The following is a 22,777-nucleotide window of genomic DNA, read 5'->3' on the forward strand; positions in this document are numbered from 1 at the left end:
GATCTTTATAAATATTAACTTAGTGGGTACAAATATTAACCGAGTTGTTGCTGTTGGCACCGGTTGAATTAACGTCGCTTCTCTCCACCCTGAGGGAGGAGGGGAAATGCTGGTGGCGCTTTAAGTCGCCCTCCCCGCCGGCGCGACCCTCTGCCCGGGGTCCAGCTCAGCCGGCGACCGCCGGGCGGGCTCCGCCCAGTGTCAATCAAAGCTCGGAAACCCTGGCCTCGCGAGGCGCGGCTGCTTAGCAACGGCAGAGGGCGGGAATTTTGAACACTCTAGCACCGCCCCCAATGCAAACAGACCAATCAGCACTTAGGCTCTTCACCGCCTCCTTGCTGGTCTACGCCCCCTCTTCCTATTGGATAGCTAAGCAGGCCACCCACCCAATAGCTGCTAAGAGGGCGGAGCGAGAGCGCCCCGCCCGCAGGCTGGCTCGCCCTGCCCACAGTCTCGCGGCCGTTGGTCCGTCAAGTAGAATGTAGCAACCGAAGTGTGACGAAAAAGGCGGGAAAATGCGGCGAGCTGGCGGCACGGGCGGGGTGGGTGGCAGCGGCTGAGACCTGACGTGACAGCCAGCCCCCTCAGACCTCCCAGAAGCGCGGCTTGGAGTGACAGAAAGGAGGGCGGGGCAGCAGCACCGAGGGTGCGCCGTCCAGCGCCACCCGCCAGGCGCCTGCTGACACGTCCGCCCTCTGCCCCCCACGCCCTACCCCCCCATCGCCCCAATCCCCCACCCCCCGCCCTCACCCCCACACCCTCTGCCCTCAGGGTCCAGAGCCCATGGCTTTCAGGGCGACCCCAGCCCGGACGCCGCTGGGACCGGGACCCGGGATCCCCTCAGCCAGCTTCCCCAGCCCACAGGCTCCCATGGCGGGGCCTGCAGGGATCGAGGAGGAGGACGAGGACGAGGCGGCCGAGGTGTCCGAGCAGCAGGGAGCCGGGAGCACTGGGAAGGGCGGAGCGGATCCCGAGGTTTGGCTAAACGATCACTAATCAGGGCTGGCCTCTCCATGCTCAGATATCGATCTCCTTTCCTTCCTCACGGGACAGATCCATCTGTGCGTGCTGTGGAGCTCGGGACACTTGGGCATTGCTTACTATGACACTAGTGACTCCACCGTCCACTTCATGCCAGATGCCCCAGACCATGAGAGTCTGAATCTTCTACAGAGAGGTGGGGGCAGGACCCTTGATTCTTCCATCTGGGGTAGGGAGTGCGGTCACTCATACGCCCTCAGGTGGCTCAGTCTACATGTTTTTAGGATTTATCATCGTCATCATCTTGGTTTTTGGAAACAGGGTTTCTCTGTGTAGCCTTGGCTGCCCTGGAACTCACTCTGTAGACCAGGCTGGCCTTGAACTCACAAAGATCTGCCTGCCTCTGCCTCCCGAGTGCTGGGATCAAAGACCAACAACGCCCAGCCTGTTTTGTTTTGTTTGTTGAGACAGGGTCTCTCTGTGTAGCCCTGGCTGTCCTGGCCTAGTTCTGTAGACCAGGCTGGCCTTGAACTCACAGAGACCCACCTGCCTCTGCCTCCCGAGTACTGGGATTAAGCCACCACACCCAGCAAATTCTTATATTTTGGTTTTGGCCTTTTGAGTCTCACTATGTAGCTCTGGCTGTCCTGGAACTCACTCTGTAGACCAGGCTGGCCTTGAACTCAGAGATTCTCTTGCCTCTCAAGTGCCAAGATCAAAGGCATGTGCCACCATGCCTGGCTAAGAAGATAAAATTCTTGAGGGGAACAAACAGTGGCAAAAACAGAGCTGCTGCTTCCCTCTTAGTGGAAGTGTAGACTCCTTTCACTCAGTTGGTCCCTTCTCTTTTCAAGTTCTGGATGAGCTCCACCCGCAGTCTGTCATCACAAGTGCCAAGCAGGATGAGGCTATGACTGGCTTCCTAGGGAGGCTTGGTGAGGAGGAGGCTGAGACGTGTGGGGTAGCGGGAGGCTAGGACTGCCTAGGAGGGAGAAGGGACACAACAGGACTGAAATGTACAGAACCCCGGCCTCTGCCTCCACAGCGTCCCAGGACCACAGAGAGCCAAGGAGACCTGAAATCGTACTTTTACCAAGCGTGGATTTTGGTAACTCCTTCCCTTCGTGTTTCCATCCCCCATCCTAGTGGCTCTATCCTTTCTCTTAAAGGAGACCCATTTATCAGAGACCTCCCTTTGTGTCTCTTTTTCTTTTTTCTGTGACTGGGTTTCTCTGTGTAGCCCTGGCTGTCCTAGACTCATTCTGTAGACCAGGCTGGCCTCCAACTCAGAGATCCACCCATCTTTGCTCCTGAGTGCTGGGATTAAATGCGTTGCCCAGCTATCATAAAAAATTTTTTTTTTTTTTTACAATCCCAGATGAGTTTCTTCTGAGTCACTTGTATTTCTCAGGTTGTGCTTATAGCCAGACATCTTTATTACATAAAAAAAAAAAAAGAGAGAGAGTCAGCTGGGTGTGGTGGTACGCACCCTTAGTCCCAGCAGATTGGGAGGCAGAGGCAGGCAGATTTTTGCGTTCAAGGACAACCTGGTCTACAAGTGAGTCAGGACAGCCAGAACTACAAGAGAAACCCTGTCTCAAAAACCAAAAACCAACAACCAAACAAACACAAAGAATTAACAGAGTCAGACCAAGTCTGGATTCTTGGTTCTCTCTGGCGCTAGCTTCCTTAAGCACCTCTGTGCACTGGGACAGGCTGCTGTCTGGTTGCTTTTGTTGTTGTGAAATGGGGTGAGGAAAGGAGCTGTAAGAACTTCTGCTCCTTACCCTCCCCAAATAGGTCCAGAGATAAGCAAACAGCGCCTGCTTTCTGCTAACTACTCTTTCATCCCCGAGTCCACGATGGCCACCGAGAAAGTCCTGCGCCTCTCCTCGGTCATACCCTTTGACTGTGTTCTCACGGTGAGCTGAGGGGTCAGGGCCGCTGGGGGAAAGTCAGTTCCCTTAGTGTGCGTGGGGCCGGGTCTGGGCTTTATCCAGCTGCACTGCTGACCCCTCCCAGGTGCGGGCGCTTGGAGGGCTGCTCAAGTTCCTGAGTCGGAGAAGAGTCGGGGTTGAGCTGGAAGACTACAGTGTCAGTGTGCCGATCCTGGGATTTAAGAAGTTTGTGCTGTAGGTGGTTCACCCAGAAGCAAGCCGGGGTCAGGGATGGAGCACAGTGGGCATGTGTGCTGGGACACGGGAGGACCAGAAGGGAGAAGCTTGGCCAAGGGAGCGGAGCTCAGCACTGGCCCCTGCCTCAGCCCTTGCCTTGCCTTGTTCTCTGTTCTCAGGACTCATCTGGTGAGCATAGATCAAGACACTTACAGGTGAGGTGGGGGCAGAAACAGAAGCACTGAGCTAATGCTCTCGTAATCCTGAGGAGGCGCTGGCTTTTCTAATCCTGGGGCTAAGATCTCTCCTTGAAGGAAAGGGAAAGGGTGATTGCGTGCAGGGCAGTGAAGGGAAAGGGGACTGAAGCAGAGATTTCCTTTCTGCAGTGTTGGGGTGAAACGGAGCCCCTGGTGCCTGGCAAGCGACAACTTCAGCCCACCCTTTTCTTTCCTTCCCCCACCCCCTTTCTCTCTCTTTAAAAACAGGGTCTCTCTAAACTGAGTGTTGTGGTGCATGCCTGTAATCCCAGCACTCAGGAGGCAGAGGCTCTCGCTTCTCAAGTTTGAGGATGTGAGTTTGGATTGGATTCTAAGTCTTTGCATAAAAAGCCACTCGCGTGGTTTGTGTTCCTGCAGTCTCAGTGCTGGAGGGAGTGGAGACAGGCTCGCTGAGGCCTGCTGGCTGCCAGCTTAGCCAAAGAAAATGGAGAGTAGCCAGGCGTGGTGGCGCAGGCCTTTAATCCCAGCACTCAGGAGGCAGGAGCAGGTGGGTCTCTGTGAGTTCGAGGGCAGCCTGGTCTATAAAGTGAGTCCAGGACAGCCAAGGCTACACAGAGAAACCCTGCCTCAAAAAAAAAAAAAAAAAAAAAAAAAAAAAAAAACCAAAACAACAACAACAAAGACCCTCCAAAAAACAAACAAAAGGAAACACCAGGTTCAATGAAAGACCCTGTCTCATCTCAAAAGTGAACAAGACAGAGAGATAGAGAGATAGAGGACATGGCTTCTACACATACACACAGGAGCATGTCCACCTGCACACAGATATGTGCACACAGGCAAGTGTGGAGGCTCACCTTTAATCCCAGCACTGGGAGGCAGAGGCAGGGGGATTTCTACATTTGAGGCCAGCCTCATCTATATAGTGAGTTCCACAGTAGCCAGGGCTACATAGAGAGACCCTGTCTTTAAAAAAAAATCTGTGCACACATGCATATACCTTGTGCAGGACGTACTGAGGTTCATATAGATTCCTCCATCTCTCTGTGACAGTGTTCTACAGATTTTCAAGAGTGAGTCTCACCCCTCGGTGTACAAAGTCGCCAGCGGGCTGAAGGAGGGGCTCAGCCTCTTTGGTAGGTGCACCCCATTGTTCACCCCACACTGAAAACCTGCTAAAAAAGCAGTTGGCTCCACGATTGTATGAAGGCCGCCCCTTCTTGCTTTACGCAGTTGCCAGACTTTTCCACAGCAGCCCAAGTTTCTCCATCTTTGTGCCCTCAGCTTAAGCTTCATTTTATACTTGAGCCCTTTCGTGTAACTTGCTTGTCAGCTGTGACCTTCCAATACTATGCCCAATCTCTAGTGTGAATGTGCACTAACCGGGTCGGCACCTCTCCACGGAGGAGAGTTATATAGCTGCCTTCTGAAGTTTTTCTGTACTAGGGACATGGCCCAAGTGTCCAATATTTCACTGGGCACTGCTTCAGTTTCACATGTTGTGATGGCTACGCCCATTTATATATTTTCCTGCCTGAGGGTCCATCCCCTCTCCCAGCCTCACGAGACAACCCAGGCCTTAATTTATGGCCAGGCACCAATTTTGGCTGCTTTTATTTCCTGTATCTTGGCCTCCAGACCGACCTGTTTTGTAACAAGTTCACTCCCTGTGCACACCCCACAGGAATCCTCAACAGATGCCGCTGTCGGTGGGGGCAGAAGCTGCTCAGGTGAGTGGGTCTCAGATACACACTGAGCACTGAGACCTATTGACCGTCTCAGCCATAACCAGCCTGGTGCTATGTGATGCAATGCCATCTAGAACCCAGGGTAGCAGTTGGCGTCACCTTCATCTTAGGTTGTTAGCGCAGATGCACACATACCCATGGATGATACACAGGCCAATACATGCAGTGGAAACTTGACCACAAACTACTGATGCAACACAAAGTAACTTAATACCACTTCAGAAGCTACGGCCTGGCTCAAGGTGTGAGGCCCTGGGTTCTATCCCCAGTCTAGGGAAAAAAAATCTAACAAAACAGGCATGCCAACTATAGGCACCTCAAAACCAAACTACTGACAGTAAAATGCTTGTGATAGAAACATAAAGGACCGAGTTCAGATCTCCAAAACATAAATAAAGAGCCAGAGCTGGGGACAGAGACACGAGAATCCTAGGCTTGCTGGCCAGCCAGTCTAGCCCAGTAGGTGAGACCGGTTCAGTAAGAGAACCTATCTCAAAAATAAGGCAGCGCAGCAGGCCACCAGACTCAACTCTCCCAGACCCCATGACAGATGCTGTCTGACACTCACTCACTTGCTGTGGTAGCATGGAGCCACATACATACACATAAGCTCGCAAAAAATACATGTAGCTTCCCTCCTGAAAAGTAAGGTGAAGCCCAGTCGAAGGCACCCAATACCAACCAAGTTCTAGCTTTCACATGTGAGTATGTACGTGCCCACACCCGACCCACATGTGTGCATGTACACACACTAGCCCACATATGCACATGCACACACACACTAGCCCACATATACACATGCACACACACACACTAGCCCACATATGCACACACACACACACTGACCCACATATGCACATGCACACACACAAATGCACACACACTGAGCCACATGTGCACATGCACACACACTAGCCCACATATGCACACACACACACTGACCCACATATGCACATGCACACACACAAATGCACACACACTGAGCCACATGTGCACATGCACACACACTAGCCCACATATGCACATGCACACACACACACACTGACCCATATATGCACATGCACACACACAAATGCACACACACTGAGCCACATGTGCACATGCACACACACTAGCCCACATATACATATGCACACACACTGACCCACATATGCACATGCACACACACAAATGCACACACACTGAGCCACATGTGCACATGCACACACACTAGCCCACATATGCACATGCACACACACACACACTGACCCATATATGCACATGCACACACACAAATGCACACACTGAGCCACATGTGCACATGCACACACACTAGCCCACATATACATATGCACACACACTGACCCACATATAAACATGCACACACACTGACCCATGTGTGTATACACACACACATACAAATGCACACTGACCCACATGTGCACATGCACACACTGACCCACATGTGCACATACATATACTGACCCACATGTCCATGTGCACACACACTCACACTAACTCACGTGCACACAGACATACTGACCCGCATATGTACACATACACACACTCACATGCACACGCTGACCCACATGTACACACACCCATATGTGCATATACACACTCACATATACACATGCACTAGCATACACACAGACATGTACATACAAACAAACTGAGCTATTCAGGGAGAGCGTGGTGGCACATGCCCCCTGTAATTCCAGCTTTTGGGGGCTGAGGTAGTAGAATCGATCATGAATTGGAGGCCAGGGCTGCAGGGATGAGTCAGCAGCTAAGAGCACTGGCTGCTCTTGCAGAGGACCTCGGTGTGGTTCCTGGCCCTGACTAGGAGGTTCACAACTTTTGTAACTCCAGTTCCAAAGGATCTGACACACCTCAGGGGACTACACACATAATACAGGCAAAACATCCATATACATTAACGCAGTATTTAAAAAAGAAGAGAAAATGTTCTTTTAGTTGGGAGCCAGCCTGTGCTACATTAGACTTGCCCTCAGCAGCAAACAGCAAAAAGGAGGCAGAGGTGGGAGGGTCCCGGTGAGTTTGGGGCCACTCTGATCTACATAGTAAGTTCCTGACAGCCAGAGCTACACAGCGAGACCCTGTCTCAAAAAACAAAACCAAATTGTTCACATATCCCCCAAATCCATGTGGTGGGACAATTGTGTATTGTTACCACTTGTAGTTTCCACAGACACTGCAAGCTCAGAATACCCAGACATCTGCCACCTTTTCCCAGTTACTGACATTACTGGCAGCGCAGCATCCAAGGTGCGACCCTAGGTTGATGTTTCTTCCTCGTCCCTCCATAGTCTATCAGTCCGGCTCCTGAAGCCTCTTAAGCCGCCCGCCCTCTGTCTCTGCACTGACCTCCTTCTGGCCGTCAGGGTTTTAATCAGGAGCACTTACCTCTAATGTCTCTGCCTCTAATAGCTTCTCATCAGCCATTCATTCCAAACCACACGCTTCCCTGACAAAGCTCTGACGGGTCACTCCACTTCTTAAAAAGTCTTAACCAGGGGCCGGGCCTGGTGGCACACATGCCTGTAATCCCAGCACTTGGAGGCAGAGGCAGGTGGATCAAGAGGCCAGCCTGGTCTACAGAGTGAGTCCAGGACAGCCAAGGCTACACAGGGAAACCCTGTCTCGAAAAAACAAAACAACAAAAACCAAGTATGCCAGAAGAGACTCGATATTCTAAGAGCATATATAGGGGGAGGAGGTCTCCCTCAATCACAGACATAGGGGAGGGGAGAAGGGGGGAAGTGGGAGGGAGGGAAGAATGGGAGGAAACAGGGGAAGGGCTAACAATCGAGATGTAATATGAATAAATTAATAAAAAAATGTAAAAAAAACAAAAACCAAGTATGAGGCACTGTTGTGCTGGGCTTAAATAAAACCCCAACCAACACTAGGAGCTGATTCGGATGCAAACACCAAGGGTCTCCTGTAGTGATTGTTCAGCTAAAGCTGGACCCACACGATCACTGGTGCAGTGGGTCAGCTGTGAGTCCTCAGTACAAGTAGGAAAGGATCTTAGTTTCCAGCGCCCATGCCAGGCTGCTCACAGCTGCATGGAACTCCAGTTCCAGCAGGTCCCAGACCCTCTTCTGGTCGTCAAAGGCAATTAACTTGCACTTCCATTGCATATACTCACACAGATTTAAACACACGTGCAATTTTGTGTTGTTTTTTTCAAGACAGGGTTTCTCTATGTAGCCCTGGCTGTCCTGGAACTCGATGTATAAACTGAGCTGGCCTCAAACTCAGAGATCTGCTGTTGTCACCGCCTCTCCCCCACACCCCCAAGACAGGGTTTCTCTGTGTAGCCTTCACTGTCCTGGACTCTCTTTGTAGACCAGGCTGGCCTTGAACTCACAGCAATCCACCTGCCTCTGCCTCCCGAGTGCTGGGGTTAAAGGTGTGCGCCACCACGCCCGGCTTTATTTTGGTTTCTTATGCCTCTACCTTTCTTCTTCTCCACCCCTTGTGCCTCTGAATACCATCCAACCCCCCTCCCTGCACCCCCGATACCAGGTAGGAGAGGAAAACGCTTAGTGGGGAGAGGGCATGGGACTCTACTACTTCTGGCTGGTTAGGGTCCTCCGGTTCTCTGGGGCAGTACCTCAGTTGTCAGGATACCCAACAGTCCATCAAACCAGAACAGCAAACGCGGCAGAAGGAGGAAGCAGCAGCAGGGAACAGCAACCTCTTCCTTCTCACTCAGACTTCCTGGCTCTCCCGATCCCCACCACCACTACCACGAGTCCTCAGAATTAAACTGTCTGTAGCTGGCAAAGATCACGAGCCAACAATCATTGTTGTCAGCTGTGGACAAACGAAAGCAGCCCCACTCACCTGGGATTAAAACAAAAACATGTTGCCAGGCATGGTGGCGCACGCCTTTAATCCCAGCACTCCGGAGGCAGAGGCAGGAGGATCGCTCTGAGTTCGAGGCCAGCCTGGTCTACAAAGGGAGTCCAGGACAGCCAAGGCTACACAGAGAAACCCTGTCTCAAAAAACAAAACAAAAAACCTCAGTTATGTAAACATGTGCCACCACGCCTGGCTTTAACTGAGTTTTTAAAAAGACCAAAACTCCCACTACAATCCACCTGCCTCTGCCTCCTGTGTGCTGGGATTATAATGGCGTGCACTGCCAGGATAATACATGTAAAATTTTTTTTTAAGAGGAGGGAAAAATGAGGACTGGGTATGGCGCTCTGCTGGTGGAGTACACCCAGCATCCGTGTGGCTCTGGGCTCCCTCCCAGCAGCACATGAGGCAGAAGGTAGAAGCAAACGACTGGAAGCTCAAGCTTATCCTCAGAACAGAATGACTGTGTACCAGACGGGAGATGGCCGGCTGCACATTTCCACAGGGGTCTGGGAGGCAGGAGATCACAGCAGGTATGATGAGGTTTCCACAGGAGGCGATCCAGTGGCACACTGCTGACAGGGTCCCAGCAGCCTGGACAGCTGAGTTTGACACGCAAATCCACTTCTCATTAGCAGCATGGCTTTAGACAAGTCACTGCCAATGGTCCTCGCTTTCTTGGCTCTGACATCAGGGTGGCTGCCATGGCTGTGCGCAGCGGTGTCACCGATGTCACTACTGGACACGAGTCTGGTAAATCTGTAGGAAGTGGTAGTGAGACCCCTGCTCTCCAGTGCAGGGACAGATAGCCACTGCCCGGGCTGCACTGCTGTGGAGGAGAACTGGGATGGCTAACAGCCACCCTTGAATTGAAGTGGACCGTGGCTTTCCCTCTCATTTGGGGTGTTCTGAGTAGCAGAACTCGCTATGGGCAAAATGGGAGGCATGCATCCTCAGGTCTAAGTCAGCCATGGCAACACAACCAGTCTGAACCACGTGAAACCCTGTCTCAAAAAAGCAGGCGGAGTTGTGGCTCAGTAGTGGTGAATGAGCCTCACCTAAACCCTAACCCTGCCAAAGCATGGAAGAGAGTGGGAGAGCAAGAGGGTGAGAACCAGTCTCAGGCATCACACAGGAAGAGCATGAAAAGATGGCGTGTGCTGTTTCCCTACAGTGCTGTCACAGCTGCACACAGATAGCAAACTCACGGTGACTCACCCTCTCCCACTCAGCTGCCGAGAGCTACAGTGTTGGCACACAGATACCACAACACACTGTTCCCCTCTAAAATATTGACAGGCTCTGTCACATACCCACATGGAGTGACACATGGTCTCATCCATCAAAACCATGACGCACACACAGTGATATCTGGCAGTTTTCAGTAGGGACATACGACCGTGCTCACACACACAAGGCTCTGCACTTGCCAGTCAGTTCGTTCCTGCTGCAGGTCCTTCTTACCAACTCCCCAAAGACTTCCAGCAAAATGGAGAGAAGACATGATTTCTAACCTTCGCATCCCGCCCTCCCCTCCAGGCTGTGGTTTACGCGTCCGACCCGGGAGCTAAGGGAGCTCAATTCCCGTCTGGATGTCATTCAGTTTTTCCTGATGCCTCAGAACCTGGACATGGCCCAGATGCTGCACCGGCTCCTGAGCCACATCAAGAATGTGCCTGTGAGCCCGGGGGAGAGGTCATTGGGCTTGGGGATGAGGCTGATGGGAAACTTTGCGCTTCTTATTTTTATTTTACTACAATTTAGTTTATTGTTTGTTTGGGAATAGGAACCACGTGATCCTATATGGCCTGGAACTCAGAGGTCCACCTGCCTCTGCCTCCCAAGTGCTGAGATTAAAGCTGTACACGGCCACACCTGGCTGTTTATTTGCTGTTGAGACAGGGTCTCATTGTGTAACCCTGGCTGTCCTGGAACTTGCTATGTAGACCAGTCTGGTTTTTTTTTTGGTTTTGTTTTTGTTTTTTTCCGCTACCAGTCTGGTTTTGAACTCAGTGTTCTGCCTGCCTCTGGAGTGCTAAAAGGCATGAGCCACCACACTTAGCCTAAGGTTTATTTTCTTTTTAGTTACATCATGTATAGCCAGGCCTATGAGTTTGAGGCCATCCTGGCCTACACAGTAAATTCCAGTTCAGTCAGAGGTACATAATGGGACCTTACCTCAAACAAAACAAGCAAAACCTAGGTGTGTCTACATGGAGCATATGCCTGTGAACGTGGGTGGCTGCACAGGATGGTGGCTCCCTAAAGCTGCGGTTACCGTGGTTCTGAACTCCTGGTGTGGGTGCTGGGAACCAAGCCGGGTCCTCTGGGAGAGCATCTCTCCAGCCTGGACCCCGGGCCTCTTGAGGGGCACCGTATGGCAAACGGCAAACCATGGCTGCCCTGGGTCTGCTTGTAGTTGATTCTGAAGCGCATGGAGTTGTCCCACACCAAGGTCGGTGACTGGCAGGTGCTCTACAAGGTAAGGCCTCTTTTTTCTTTTCTTTTCAGTCACGATGCAACCTAGGCTGGCCTCACTCTCAGGGTCCCCCTGCCCGTTCCCCTGGGGTCTGGGAGGAGGGAAGACAGGCTTCCTTCTTTGATCCAAAAGCTCAAGTTAAACTTTCACACCCTGTATCCAAACCTTCTTCACTCTGGACACCTGGCCACACTTTACCCGCTGATGTTTCTTTTAAACTTTGTGTTGCCGAAAATATTAAAAATATTTGCAGCAAAGAGTGTAATTACTCCCCTTGTAGCCAACCAGTCAGCTTCAGTACTCTGACTCATACCAATTTCTTTTCATCTGCAGCCATTATATTACTTCACCCACAAATATTTCATTGTGATATTAAAAAGTTGGCCCTGATATCCCTGCTCACTGAGAACCACTAGGTCCCGCCTCCTGTGCCGTCCTGCTCATCTTTCTCACTTGCCGTTTTCTTTTTTTAAATTTACTTTTATTTTTTTAAGACAGGGTTTCTCTTATATCCCTGGCTGTCCTAGCCCTCACTCTGTAGATCAGGCTGCCTCAAACTCACAGAGATCCCAGCACTCGGGAGGCAGAGGATGGCGGATGTCTGTGAGTTCGAGGCCAGCCTGGTCTACAGAGTGAGTCCAGCACAGGCAAGACTACAAAAAACAAACAAACAAACAAAAGTTTAAGATTTACTTGATGTGTAGAAGTGTTTGCCCACATGCAACTGTGTGTGTGCACTAGGGATAGGGATGAACTGAGGACTTCACATGTGCTTGCTGAGTGCTCTCTCACCCAGCTAGAGCCCCAGCCCACGTGGCAGTCTATCAGTTTTTAAAAATGTTTGCTTGGTTTGGTTTTTATAAACAGGGTTTCTCTGCATAGACTCGGCTGTTCAACTCACAGAGATCCACCCACCTCTGCCTCCTCCTGGATTACAGGCGTGTGCCGCCGCACCGCTGTTCAACTATTTATTGTCTGGTGTGGTGCAGGTCTCACTATGCAGCAGAGGCTGTCCTGACCTTGCTGTGTAGGCTGGCTTCACACTGTAGCAATCCTTCTGTCTCTGCCTCCTGAGCACTGACATTTGATTCTTTGCTTGGTTATTTTTGAGACAGGTTCTCAAAATACAGCACAGGCTAGCCTCAAATGCTCTGTGTCATCCAAATTGATCTTGAACTTGTGATCCATTTGCCTCAACTTTCAAAGTGCTGGGATTACAGACTTAGGACATCACACCCAAGTGAGCCTTTGTCCCCCCAAACCAAAAGAAGTTCAGAGCTAGCCTGGGCTACAGAGTGAGTTAGGGAGCTGTGTGTGTAAACTTGGTGCATCTCAGAGTAAACAGGGGTGGGGCTGAAGCTCAGCAGGTGTGCACGCTGAGGCCCTGTGGTCAGAGGGAACAAGGCCTGTGGGCTGCACGCCTGCGTCCAGCCGCAGCCTGTTCATTTGCTGGGAGAGTTGAGGCCTTCACCAGCTCATGTGCTTCAGTGGCTCATGTGTGAACTGGAGGAGGTGAGGCTGCCCGCCCCACAGGACTGCTCAGCAGGGGTTGAGCGCATGTGGAAGTAGAGCACTGCCTGGCACATGAGGGCATGTTGCTGTGTCCCCCTGCTCTGCCCCTCTGCTCTGTCCCCCTGCTCTGCCCCTCTGCTCTGCCCCTCTGCTCTGCCTCTCTGTTCTGCCCCTCTGCTCTGCCCCCCTGCTCTGCCCCTCTGTTCTGCCCCTCTGCTCTGCCCCTCTGCTCTGTCCCCCTGCTCTGCCCCCCTGCTCTGCCCCTCTGCTCTGCCCCTCTGTTCTGCCCCTCTGCTCTGCCCCTCTGCTCTGTCCCCCTGCTCTGCCCCTCTGTTCTGCCCCTCTGCTCTGCCCCTCTGCTCTGTCCCCTGCTCTGCCCTCTTGCTCTGTCCCCCCCTGCTCTGCCCCTCTGCTCTGCCCCTCTTCTCTGCCCCCCTGCTCTGCCCTCTGCTCTGCCCCTCTGCTCTGTCCCCCTGCTCTGCCCCTCTGCTCTGTCCCCCTGCTCTGCCCCTCTGCTCTGCCCCTCTGCTCTGCCCCCCTGCTCTGCCCCTCTGCTCTGCCCCTCTGCTCTGCCCCCCTGCTCTGCCCCCCTGCTCTGCCCCTCTGCTCTGCCCCCCTGCTCTGCCCCTCTGCTCTGCCCCCCTGCTCTGCCCCTGTGCTCTGCTCCGCTCTCCCCTTTGAATCGTTATTCAAGAACCAGCTCATTTTCTTTTCTCTGAAAAGGTTTCCCAGACTGTTTCAGGTCCTGTCAGTCTTGTATTCTGAACTTCTCCTACTTTGTCAGTTGTTCAGCTGGCTTTGTCTGCGTCCTCTGAGATCACACTGTCTGCCACTTGTCTAAGTCCTTCCCAGGGTGACGCTCCTGGGACTTAGTTCTCAGGGAGCCCCCTCTCTGCGGGCCTGTGCTGTTGCTGCCTCTTCTCATTTGCTTCTTTCCTGGCTTCGAAAAACCATTTACTTACTTACTGTATGTTTGCGCTTGCATGTTCCATGACTTTCGTGTGGAAGGCTGAGTACAGCCTGTGGGACTGTCCTTCCTTCCACTGTACAGGTTCTGGAGCTGAGCTCAGGGTGTCAGGCTTGGCGGCTCTCACCTTTACTTGCTGAGCCATATCACTAGCCCCCCCCCCTTTTGTTGACAATTTCTTTATTTATGTATATAAGCAGTCTATTGCACCTATGCCTGCAAGATAGAGAGATCATCTGACAGAAGAGGGCATCAGATCACACCATCGAAGGTTGTGGTGCCTGGGACTTGAACTCGGAACCTCTGGAGGAGCAGGGAGTGCTCTTAACTGCTGAGCTGTCTCTCAGCCCCTCCTTATCCCTTTTCTTCTTGACTTTTATTACTATTTCTCTCTTGTCCTTCTGTTGCAGAAGCTGAATCTAATAACCTTCTCTCCATGGGTTTGTTTGTTTTGTTTTTCATGACAGCTTTTCTTTTCTTTTCTTGACAGGGTTTCTCTGTGTAGCCCTGGCTGTCCTGGACTCACTTTGTAGACCAGGCTGGCCTCGAACTCACAGTGATCCGCCTGCCTCTGCCTCCCAAGTGCTGGGATTAAAGGTGTGCGCCACCACACCTGGCTTGTATTTTCTTAATATGTGTCTTTGCCTTGGATAACATCTCGGTGTTCCTCATTAGTCTTTGTTCCTCTCAGTCTGTCCTTGTCCCCTCCCTTGGCCCCCCTGCATGGGGTCACCTTCCTTGGTCATCCCTCCTGCAGACTGTGTACAGCGCCCTGGGCCTGAGGGATGCCTGCCGCTCCCTGCCCCAGTCCATCCAGCTTTTTCAGGACATTTCCCGAGAGTTCTCTGATGACCTGCACCACATTGCCAGCCTCATTGGGAAAGTAGTGAGTGAGAGACAAGACAGACCCGAGGAAGAGGGAGCTGAGTGCAGTCGGGTGGAGGGTCGCCGGGGTCTGCGCTCTGGAGAATGCGGTGTGGGGTGGGAAGCCTGGGAGGTGCTGGGATCAACTGGGTGGTGAGAGGAAGTGTCTGAGATGAAGGGAGTTGGGGCCCAAGGGGAGCGAAGGGACAGGACAGAGAAGGGTGCTGGGAGCTAAGAACCAGACTTCTAATCTGTCTCCTCAGGTGGACTTTGAGGGAAGTCTTGCTGAAAATCGCTTCACAGTCCTCCCCAACATAGACCCTGAAATAGATGCAAGTGAGTGCTGGGCATGGGGTGGCTCTGGCAGGCTTGTTGCCAGCCTTGTGTCCATTCTTGGCATAGAGGCACAGATACTATGACTGGGAATCAGCTTTGCGACCTGAGCAAAAATCTCCCTTTTTTGTTGTTGTTTTTGAGACAGTGTCCTGTAGCACAGGCTAGCCTCAAACCCAGTATGTAACCACTGATGGTCTCCTGGCCCTCTTACCTGCCCTCCTCGAGTGCTTGGGTTACAGGGACACCCCACCGTGCCCAGCTAGTCAGGGATTTTTAAAAAAGTTTCATGTGGCCAAGGTTGGCATTGAATTGCTAGCCTCCTGGACCTTGTTTTTTACGTGCACGTGATTTTCAACACACCTAGAAAAGCGGAGGCTCATGGGCCTTCCCAGCTTCCTCACTGAAGTCGCACAGAGGGAGCTGGAGAACCTGGACTCTCGCGTCCCCTCGTGCTGCGTCATCTACATCCCTCTGGTGAGCACAGGCCGCAGGGGGGCCTCTGGGAGTCAGCTAGGGGGACACAGGCATGCCTCTGAGCTGGAGGGGGGGCAGCTGTGCACTTGCCTCAGGTGGAGTGGGGAGGGAGGGAGTGACACCAGCCAGACAAGCTCAATCAGTTCTGGCAACCAGTGGGTGACATGACATCATAGCCAATCACCCTTAGACCCAGGGATGTGAACACCCCAGGTGGCTTTAGTGCTCTGACAGGGGTGTCTGGTGTTGAGCAGGTCACTCCCACTCGTCTCTTCTCTCCCCAGATCGGCTTCCTTCTCTCCATCCCCCGCTTGCCTTTTATGGTGGAGGCCAGTGACTTTGAGATTGAGGGGCTAGACTTCATGGTGAGAGTCTTGACCTCTGGGGTGGGGGGAGTGTGATGAGGAAGTGAGAGAAGCTGGGGGAGGCTCTCAGCCATCAGCACTGACCAAGAAGCAGGCTCATCTTTGTGGCTTAAGAAGCTTTCCCAGCCCTGAGACAGAAGAGGAGTCGGGGTGCCAGAAGGTGGAGAGGAGAGGGGAACTGAGATGAAATGCCTCTGGGCATGGTGGTGCGCAATTGATGTAGCCTTGGCTGTCCTGGACTCACTCTGTAGTCCAGGCTGGCCTCAAACTCAGAGATCCTCCTGCCTCTGCCTCCCGAGTGCTGGGATTACAGGCGTGTATCACCACACCGGCTGGTGGTGTACAACTTTAATCTCAGCACTCGGGAGACAGAGGCAGGCTGATCTCTGAGTTCAAATTCAGCCAGAGCTTCCTAGTAAAGTCCTGTCCCAAAACAAAACAAAGCAAAACAAAACACAAGAGACAAGAATCCCAGAGCTTGGCATCTTTGCCTCAGTTTCTCTCAGAGGACAAGCTTCACTATCGCAGCGCTCGCACCAAGGAGCTGGACACACTGCTGGGGGACCTGCACTGCGAGATCCGGGGTGAGCAGCCACGCTGTCTCCAGGTCTTTCCACGGGCCTCTATCCTTCATGGTCCCTGGAAACTTGACCCTCGTTCCTTTGCCAGACCAGGAGATCCTGCTGATGCACCAGCTGCAGTGCCAGGTGCTGGCACGGGCTTCCGTCCTGACTCGGGTCTTGGACCTCGCCTCCCGCCTGGACGTCCTGCTCGCCCTGGCCAGTGCTGCAGGGGACTATGGGTATTCCAGACCTCGCTACTCTCCCCGGATCCATGGAGTGCGAATCAAGAATGGCAGGTGAGAGCAGAGAGGGGCAGAGGCGGAGACACAGTGCCCACAGGCTCCGTCTTTTGCTGTGGGGCTCATGCACCTGGACCCACAGACCATGCAGTGTCTCCCCACCCACCACAGGCATCCTCTCATGGAGCTGTGCGCACGAACCTTCGTGCCCAACTCCACAGACTGTGGCGGGGACCAAGGGAGGATCAAAGTCATCACTGGACCCAACTCCTCAGGGAAAAGCATATACCTCAAACAGGTGAGCAGCCACGCACCTGGGTGTCCAGCTCTCCCTCGTCCCCTCTGCCAGCCAGGCTGAGTCCTCTGCTCCACACAGCACACATCCTTTAGGAAAGGCCTGTCCTCCGCCACAGTCCCTCGACCACCCTCCAGTTAGCACCTGTGCCATGCTACCCTCCAGCCCACCTTGCCCTCGCCCTGACTGTGGAGTTAATGCTGAAGTCGGGCTCAGGGACATGGGCCCACGTCTCTGTCCCTCTCTTTAATCTGTCACTCCTTTCTTTAATTGAGACCCGTGGCACCAGCCATGTCCTGTCTCCCTGCCCGCCCAGGTAGGCTTGATCACCTTCATGGCCCTGGTGGGCAGCTTTGTGCCCGCAGAGGAGGCCGAGATTGGGGCCATTGATGCCATCTTCACCCGGATCCACAGCTGCGAATCCATCTCCCTGGGCCTCTCCACCTTCATGATTGACCTCAACCAGGTTAAAAGGAGCGGGGGCGGGGCACAGCTGGTGAGAACACACCTCCTCAGCTGCATGTCATGGGGCAGCGAGCACTGCCAGAGTCTGGAGGAAGCAACATAAACGTTTCTTGCGACTCCTTCCTGTGACTCTTTCACTGCTGGCAAGTGAAGGCTGAGAAATGAGTGCCTATTACAAAGCTTGCAGCTTAGGGGGAAGACACATGCAAGGAGTTTGCCATGGTGACACATCATGGCTCTGACTGCTAAGAAGACCCCTTGTTCCCTCACGCCTGGCAGGTGGCGAAAGCAGTGAATAACGCCACAGAGCAGTCGCTGGTCCTTATCGATGAGTTCGGGAAGGGAACCAACACGGTGAGGAGGAGGAGGTGGTGAGGAGGAGGTGGTGAGGAGGAGGAGGTGAGGAGGAGGAGGTGAGGAGGAGGAGGAGGTGAGGAGGAGGAGTGAGGAAGAGGAGGAGGTGAGGAGGAGGAGGAGGTGAGGAAAGGAAGGGAGGAGGAGGTGAGGAGGAGGAGGTGAGGGGAGGGGAGTGGGAGGAGGAGGTGTGAGGAAGGGAGGGGTGAGGAGGAGGTGAGGAGGAGGAGATGAGGAGGAGGAGGCGAGGAGGAGGAGGAGGTGAGGAGGAGGTGACGAGGAGGAGGTGAGGAGGAGGTGACGAGGAGGAGGTGAGGAAGAGGAGGAGGTGAGGAGGAGGAGGTGAGGAGGAGGGAGGTGAGGAAGAGGAGGAGGTGAGGAGGAGGAGGTGAGGAGGAGGAGGGGAGGAGGAGGAGGTGAGGAGGAGGAGGGTGAGGAAGAGGAGGAGGAGGTGAGGAGGAGGAGGTGAGGAGGAGGAGGTGAGGAGGAGGGGAGGTGAGGAGAGGAGGAGGTGGGGAGGAGGAGGGAGGAGGAGGAGGTGAGGAAGAGGAGGAGGTGAGGAGGAGGAGGTGAGGAAGAGGAGGAGGTGAGGAGGAGGTCGTGAGGAAGAGGAGGAGGTGAGGAGGAGGAGGTGAGGAGGAGGAGAGGAGCAGGAGGAGGTGAGGAGGAGGAGGTGAGGAGGAGGAGGTGAGGAGGAGGAGGTGAGGAAGAGGAGGAGGTGAGGAGGAGGAGGAGGTGAGGAGGAGGAGGTGAGGAGGAGGAGGTGAGGAGGAGGAGGTGAGAGAAGGAGTAGCGTGAGGAGGAAGGAGGTGAGGAGGAGGTGAGGAGGAGGAGGTGAGGAGGAGGAGGTGAGGAGGAGGAGGTGAGGAGGAGGTGAGGAGGAGGAGGTGGTGAGGAAGAGGAGGTGAGGAGGAGGTGGTGAGGAGGAGGAGGTGGTGAGGAAGAGGAGGAGGTGAGGAGGAGGTGAGGAGGAAGAGGTGAGGAGGAGGAGGTGAGGAGGAGGAGGTGAAGAAGAGGAGTGAGGAGGAGGAGGTGAGGAGCAGGAGGAGGTGAGGAGGAGGGAGGGGGAGCCTGGGAGGGGACAGAAGGGCGCAGGACACCCTGGCTCTGCTCCCTCCCTCTGCCCTTTGGCAGGTGGATGGTCTGGCGCTCCTGGCTGCTGTGCTTCGTCACTGGCTAGCCCTGGGACCCAGCTGTCCCCACGTCTTTGTGGCCACCAACTTCCTGAGCCTTGTTCAGCTGCAGCTGCTGCCACAAGGACCCCTGGTGCAGTATTTGGTGAGAAGTCACTGTAGCCCATGGCCTCTCCCTCTCCTTGGTCCCTGGTGGTTGAAGACACTCCGCCATTGTTTGCTCTCTCTCTAGAGCATGGAGACCTGTGAGGATGGCAACGATCTTGTCTTCTTCTACCAGCTCTGCCTCGGTGTCGCCAGAGCCAGCTACGCCTCGCACACGGCGGCCCAGGCCGGCCTTCCTGACCAACTCATTGCTCGTGGCAAAGAGGTGATGAGCGCCAACGTGCCACCACTGCCACCTCAGTGCTCTCTACCCCCACAATGCACTGCAACCTCAGGGCTCCCCCTGAGTGCACCTGCTCCTCTCTTTTTAAGATCATTTTTTGTATTTGAGTGATTCCCCTGAATTTATTGAATGCACCGCATGTGTGCCTGGTGCCTGTGGAAGTCAGAAGAGGCACCAAATCTCAGGGAACCGGAGTTACAGATGGTTGTGAGCTGCCACGTGAGTGCTGGGAATTGAACCCAGGGCCTCTGTGAGAGCAGTAAGTGCTGTTAACCCCTGAGCCATCTCTGCATCCTCATACCTGCTCTTTTGGCCTACAGGATTTTTGGCCATTTCACGTCTTCCCTAAGGCCCTTACACGCCCCTCCTGCCACCTTCTTTGCTAGGTCTCAGAGTTGGTCCGCAGCGGCAAACCCATCAAGCCCGTGACTGAGCTTTTACGGAGGGACCAAATGGAGAAGTGAGTGTGGCCCAGTGTCCTCCCCTAACGCCTCCTGCCATTTTCGCTCTCACCTGGCCTGGCCTCATCCAGCCTTCCTGTGGCCCTGCGCCCTTCCCCTCCCCAAGCCAGGCGTGGTGGCACATGCCTGTAGCCCCCCCGTTCACGGCCAGCCTGGCCGCATAGCAAGAGCTTGTCAGAAGACGACACACACACTAGCCATGCTGCTCTTCAAGGCTGCACTCTCCTGCGCACAGACCCTCCCCTCGGCCTGGGAGCTGGTGACCCAGGAGTCACAAGGCCCTCTCCCCCCTGCAGCTGCCAGGCACTGGTGGGCAAGTTCCTGAAACTGGATTTGGAAGACCCCACCCTGGACCTGGATGCTTTCATGACTCAGGAAGTGCTGCCTGCGGCCACCAGCATCCTTTGAGAGGCCTTCCTCCACCTTCCTGGGCACCTGAGGCCGGGGCCACCACAGCTGCTTCCTCCTCTTGTTCCGATGTAGACTTCTCAGTCTGCATAACATTTTGTTTTGTATTAGGAATAAAATTTATTCCTAAACTTTATCAAGATGTTTCCTTAGGTCACCCAACAGGACAAAAGGGAAGAGCTGGGGTGTGGAGCAGTCAGAGATACAGTGACACTTAGGCTGGGGGTGCTCAGTGCTTAGAGCCCTGGCTGCTCTGGCAAAGGTTTGGTGCCACCACACAGTGGCTCATACCTGCAACTCCAATTCCAAGGGACCCGAGCCTTCTCATCTTCATGGGCTCTGGGACACATGTACACACACACACACACACAGGGGGGATACATGGACACTCGGACACATGTACACACACACACATACACACCACACACACACACTCTGGGACACATGTACACACACACACATACACACCACACACACACACATACACACCACACACACACACTGGGACACACACACATATATCAACAAAGTCAGTCAGCTATGGTGGTGCACACCTTTAATCCCAACACTGGGAAGACAAAGGCGGGTGGATCTCTGAGTTTGAGGGCAGCCTGGCCTTTTGTTTTATTTTTTGTTTTGTTTTTTTGGTTTTTAGAGACAAGGTTTCTCTGTGTGTATCCCTAGCTGTACTGGACTGGCTTTGTAGACCAGGCTGGCCTCGAACTCACAGCGATCCACCTGCCTCTGAGATTAAAGGCGTGGGCCACCACACCCGCCTCCAGTTAGGTCTTTATAGTGAGTTCCAGGCTGGCTAGGCTACATAGGGAGACCTTGTCTCAAAAAAAAAAAAAAAAAAAAGTAACTAAATCCAGACTCTGGCTCAGTGGTTAAGAGCACTGACTGTTCTTCCAGTGGTCCTGAGTTCAATTCCCAGCACCCACAGGGCGGCTCACAACCATCTATGTGATCTCATGCCTTCTTCTGTTGTGCAGGTGTACATGCACGCAGAGCTCTGTATATATAATAAATAAATAAATCTTTAAAAAAAAAACCCAGACTCTGCCCTTGGAACTCAACAAGAAAAGCTACCCCAGACAGGCTGTATGGAGCCTGAAGGGTGACACGCCATTCAAGGCAGCCCATCTCCTGCCTTAAGTAGGGCTGTCCTGGACTCAGAGGCAGGAAGACAAGGCAGGAAGGGCAGGTGGGTTGGGGAGGGACCAGGCCTGGCTCCGCCCTTCCCACTTCAGAGCCATGGAGCGCCCCGGTCCTGGTGGGCCACCCCTGGTGCAGGCGCCCTACACAGTTCTGCTGCTGCCACTGGGGACAAGCCTCCAGGACCCAGGGGCCCAAGGCTTCTTCCTCTGGGTGAGTAAAGACCAACGCAGTCTTGGTGCACCCCTCCCATCTACCCTGGGTATGTTTCCTCTCAACTCTGAGGACCCACAGGCTTCCCCAGTGTCTCCTTGCCATCCAAGTCCTCAGGGGACAGCCTGAGCTCACACTTAGTGACCAGATAGTGAGCTTTTAGGGGAGATGGCCATAGCTAGGGGTCCTGCTAGCAGTGAGAGTTTCAGCCACATTTCTTGTTTAAGCCAGCTGCAGACGATGCAGGCCCTGGAGAGGGAACAGGACGCTCTGTGGCTGGGCCTGGAGCTGCTGGAGTGTGGCCAAGCCTGGTTTGCAGAGCGTCTGAGGGGAGCACAGCAACAGCAGCTGCGTCTGGGGGCCCTTGGTGAGGTAGGAGACCGCCTTCTGTGCACAGGCTGGGGGAGTTCTGTAAAGGAGCATGTGGACCTCTCGGAGTCAGCTCTGGACAGGGGAGGGTTAACGCGCAGGGGTCGTGAACTGGAACAGCACTGGAATGACAGAATGCCACCAGTGTTCATGGTTGGCTGGAAGGCTGGTCTGCATTCCATTCAGAGGGACTCCATTTGATCACTCCACAGAGTGGGGAGTGGCCTGGGTGTGTGGCAGGGCAGATAGGAGTGGGGGTGGGGTGGGGGTGGAGAGGTCTGGGTTTCCCAGCCCCTGGAAGGGTGAAGGGTATCTACGTGACTAGAGTGGTGAAGAGGTGGGGGGGGGGGGCCGACCTGTGGCCAGAGCACTGGGGCCCTCCAACCCCCTAGGACTTCCTCCTGGACTCCCAAGCAGAGGCTGATGTCCCCCAGCTAACCCAGATCCACAAGGTGAACGCTTGTTTGCGCAGCCTGCTTCAGAAGGTCAGTTTATTGTTTCTAATTTCCAGGCTTCAGGGGGGGGGGGGCTTACAAAGTCACACAGACCCAGCCTCCCCCACATCCACTCGCAAGGCTGGTTCCTGCACAGCCCAGGACAGGGGGGAAATGTCAGGGAAAGAGACCCTGTAGCAGTGGGTAAACTGAGGGGTGAGACCAACCCGACCCGAAGGGCGGGAACCAGTCAGGTTCTCTCTTCTCTAGGAGCTGCCAAAGCAGCAGAAAGGAGTCGCCCAGTCCGTGGGAGAGGCGGCTCTGCCAGGCTCCTCCCAGGGGCAGAAGGGCCCTACCCGCGTGTGAGCC

At 53.9% G+C, this 22,777-nt stretch overlaps 2 protein-coding genes across 2 annotated transcripts; both read left to right on the plus strand.

The window, feature by feature from the left end:
- The first annotated feature begins 775 nt into the window (after nt 1-775).
- Msh5 (mutS homolog 5) lies at nt 776-20,287 on the plus strand. The gene is made up of 24 exons (XM_051153533.1): nt 776-921; nt 1,054-1,177; nt 1,836-1,916; nt 2,027-2,089; nt 2,782-2,903; nt 3,004-3,113; nt 3,275-3,310; nt 4,367-4,449; nt 4,998-5,043; nt 10,474-10,612; nt 11,354-11,416; nt 14,650-14,778; nt 15,020-15,092; nt 15,457-15,566; nt 15,851-15,931; nt 16,428-16,515; nt 16,601-16,790; nt 16,905-17,031; nt 17,345-17,494; nt 17,773-17,847; nt 18,982-19,125; nt 19,213-19,350; nt 19,755-19,828; nt 20,126-20,287. The coding sequence occupies exons 1-24, from the start codon at nt 784-786 to the stop codon at nt 20,235-20,237; spliced, it is 2,496 nt and encodes an 831-aa protein (XP_051009490.1). The 5' UTR covers nt 776-783; the 3' UTR covers nt 20,238-20,287.
- A 1,161-nt stretch (nt 20,288-21,448) lies between these two features.
- On the plus strand, nt 21,449-22,755 carry Sapcd1 (suppressor APC domain containing 1). The gene is made up of 3 exons (XM_051152638.1): nt 21,449-21,605; nt 21,837-21,977; nt 22,367-22,755. Exons 1-3 carry the CDS (start codon nt 21,492-21,494, stop codon nt 22,604-22,606), a joined length of 495 nt encoding a protein of 164 aa, XP_051008595.1. The 5' UTR covers nt 21,449-21,491; the 3' UTR covers nt 22,607-22,755.
- The last annotated feature ends 22 nt before the right edge of the window (nt 22,756-22,777 follow it).

The sequence above is a fragment of the Acomys russatus genome, chromosome 11 (genome assembly GCF_903995435.1).
Source record: "Acomys russatus chromosome 11, mAcoRus1.1, whole genome shotgun sequence".
Taxonomy (NCBI): domain Eukaryota; kingdom Metazoa; phylum Chordata; class Mammalia; order Rodentia; family Muridae; genus Acomys; species Acomys russatus.

Excerpts from the sequence above, each read along its gene's own strand:
- Msh5 (XM_051153533.1), top strand. The coding sequence starts at position 784 with ATGGCTTTCAGGGCGACCCCAGCCCGGACGCCGCTGGGACCGGGACCC. Across the intron at positions 11,417-14,649 it reads ACTGGCAGGTGCTCTACAAG|ACTGTGTACAGCGCCCTGGG; the intron begins GTAAGGCCTCTT and ends TCCCTCCTGCAG. Across the intron at positions 17,848-18,981 it reads TCGGGAAGGGAACCAACACG|GTGGATGGTCTGGCGCTCCT; the intron begins GTGAGGAGGAGG and ends GCCCTTTGGCAG.
- Sapcd1 (XM_051152638.1), top strand. The coding sequence starts at position 21,492 with ATGGAGCGCCCCGGTCCTGGTGGGCCACCCCTGGTGCAGGCGCCCTAC. Across the intron at positions 21,606-21,836 it reads CCCAAGGCTTCTTCCTCTGG|CTGCAGACGATGCAGGCCCT; the intron begins GTGAGTAAAGAC and ends TGTTTAAGCCAG. Across the intron at positions 21,978-22,366 it reads GTCTGGGGGCCCTTGGTGAG|GACTTCCTCCTGGACTCCCA; the intron begins GTAGGAGACCGC and ends CCAACCCCCTAG.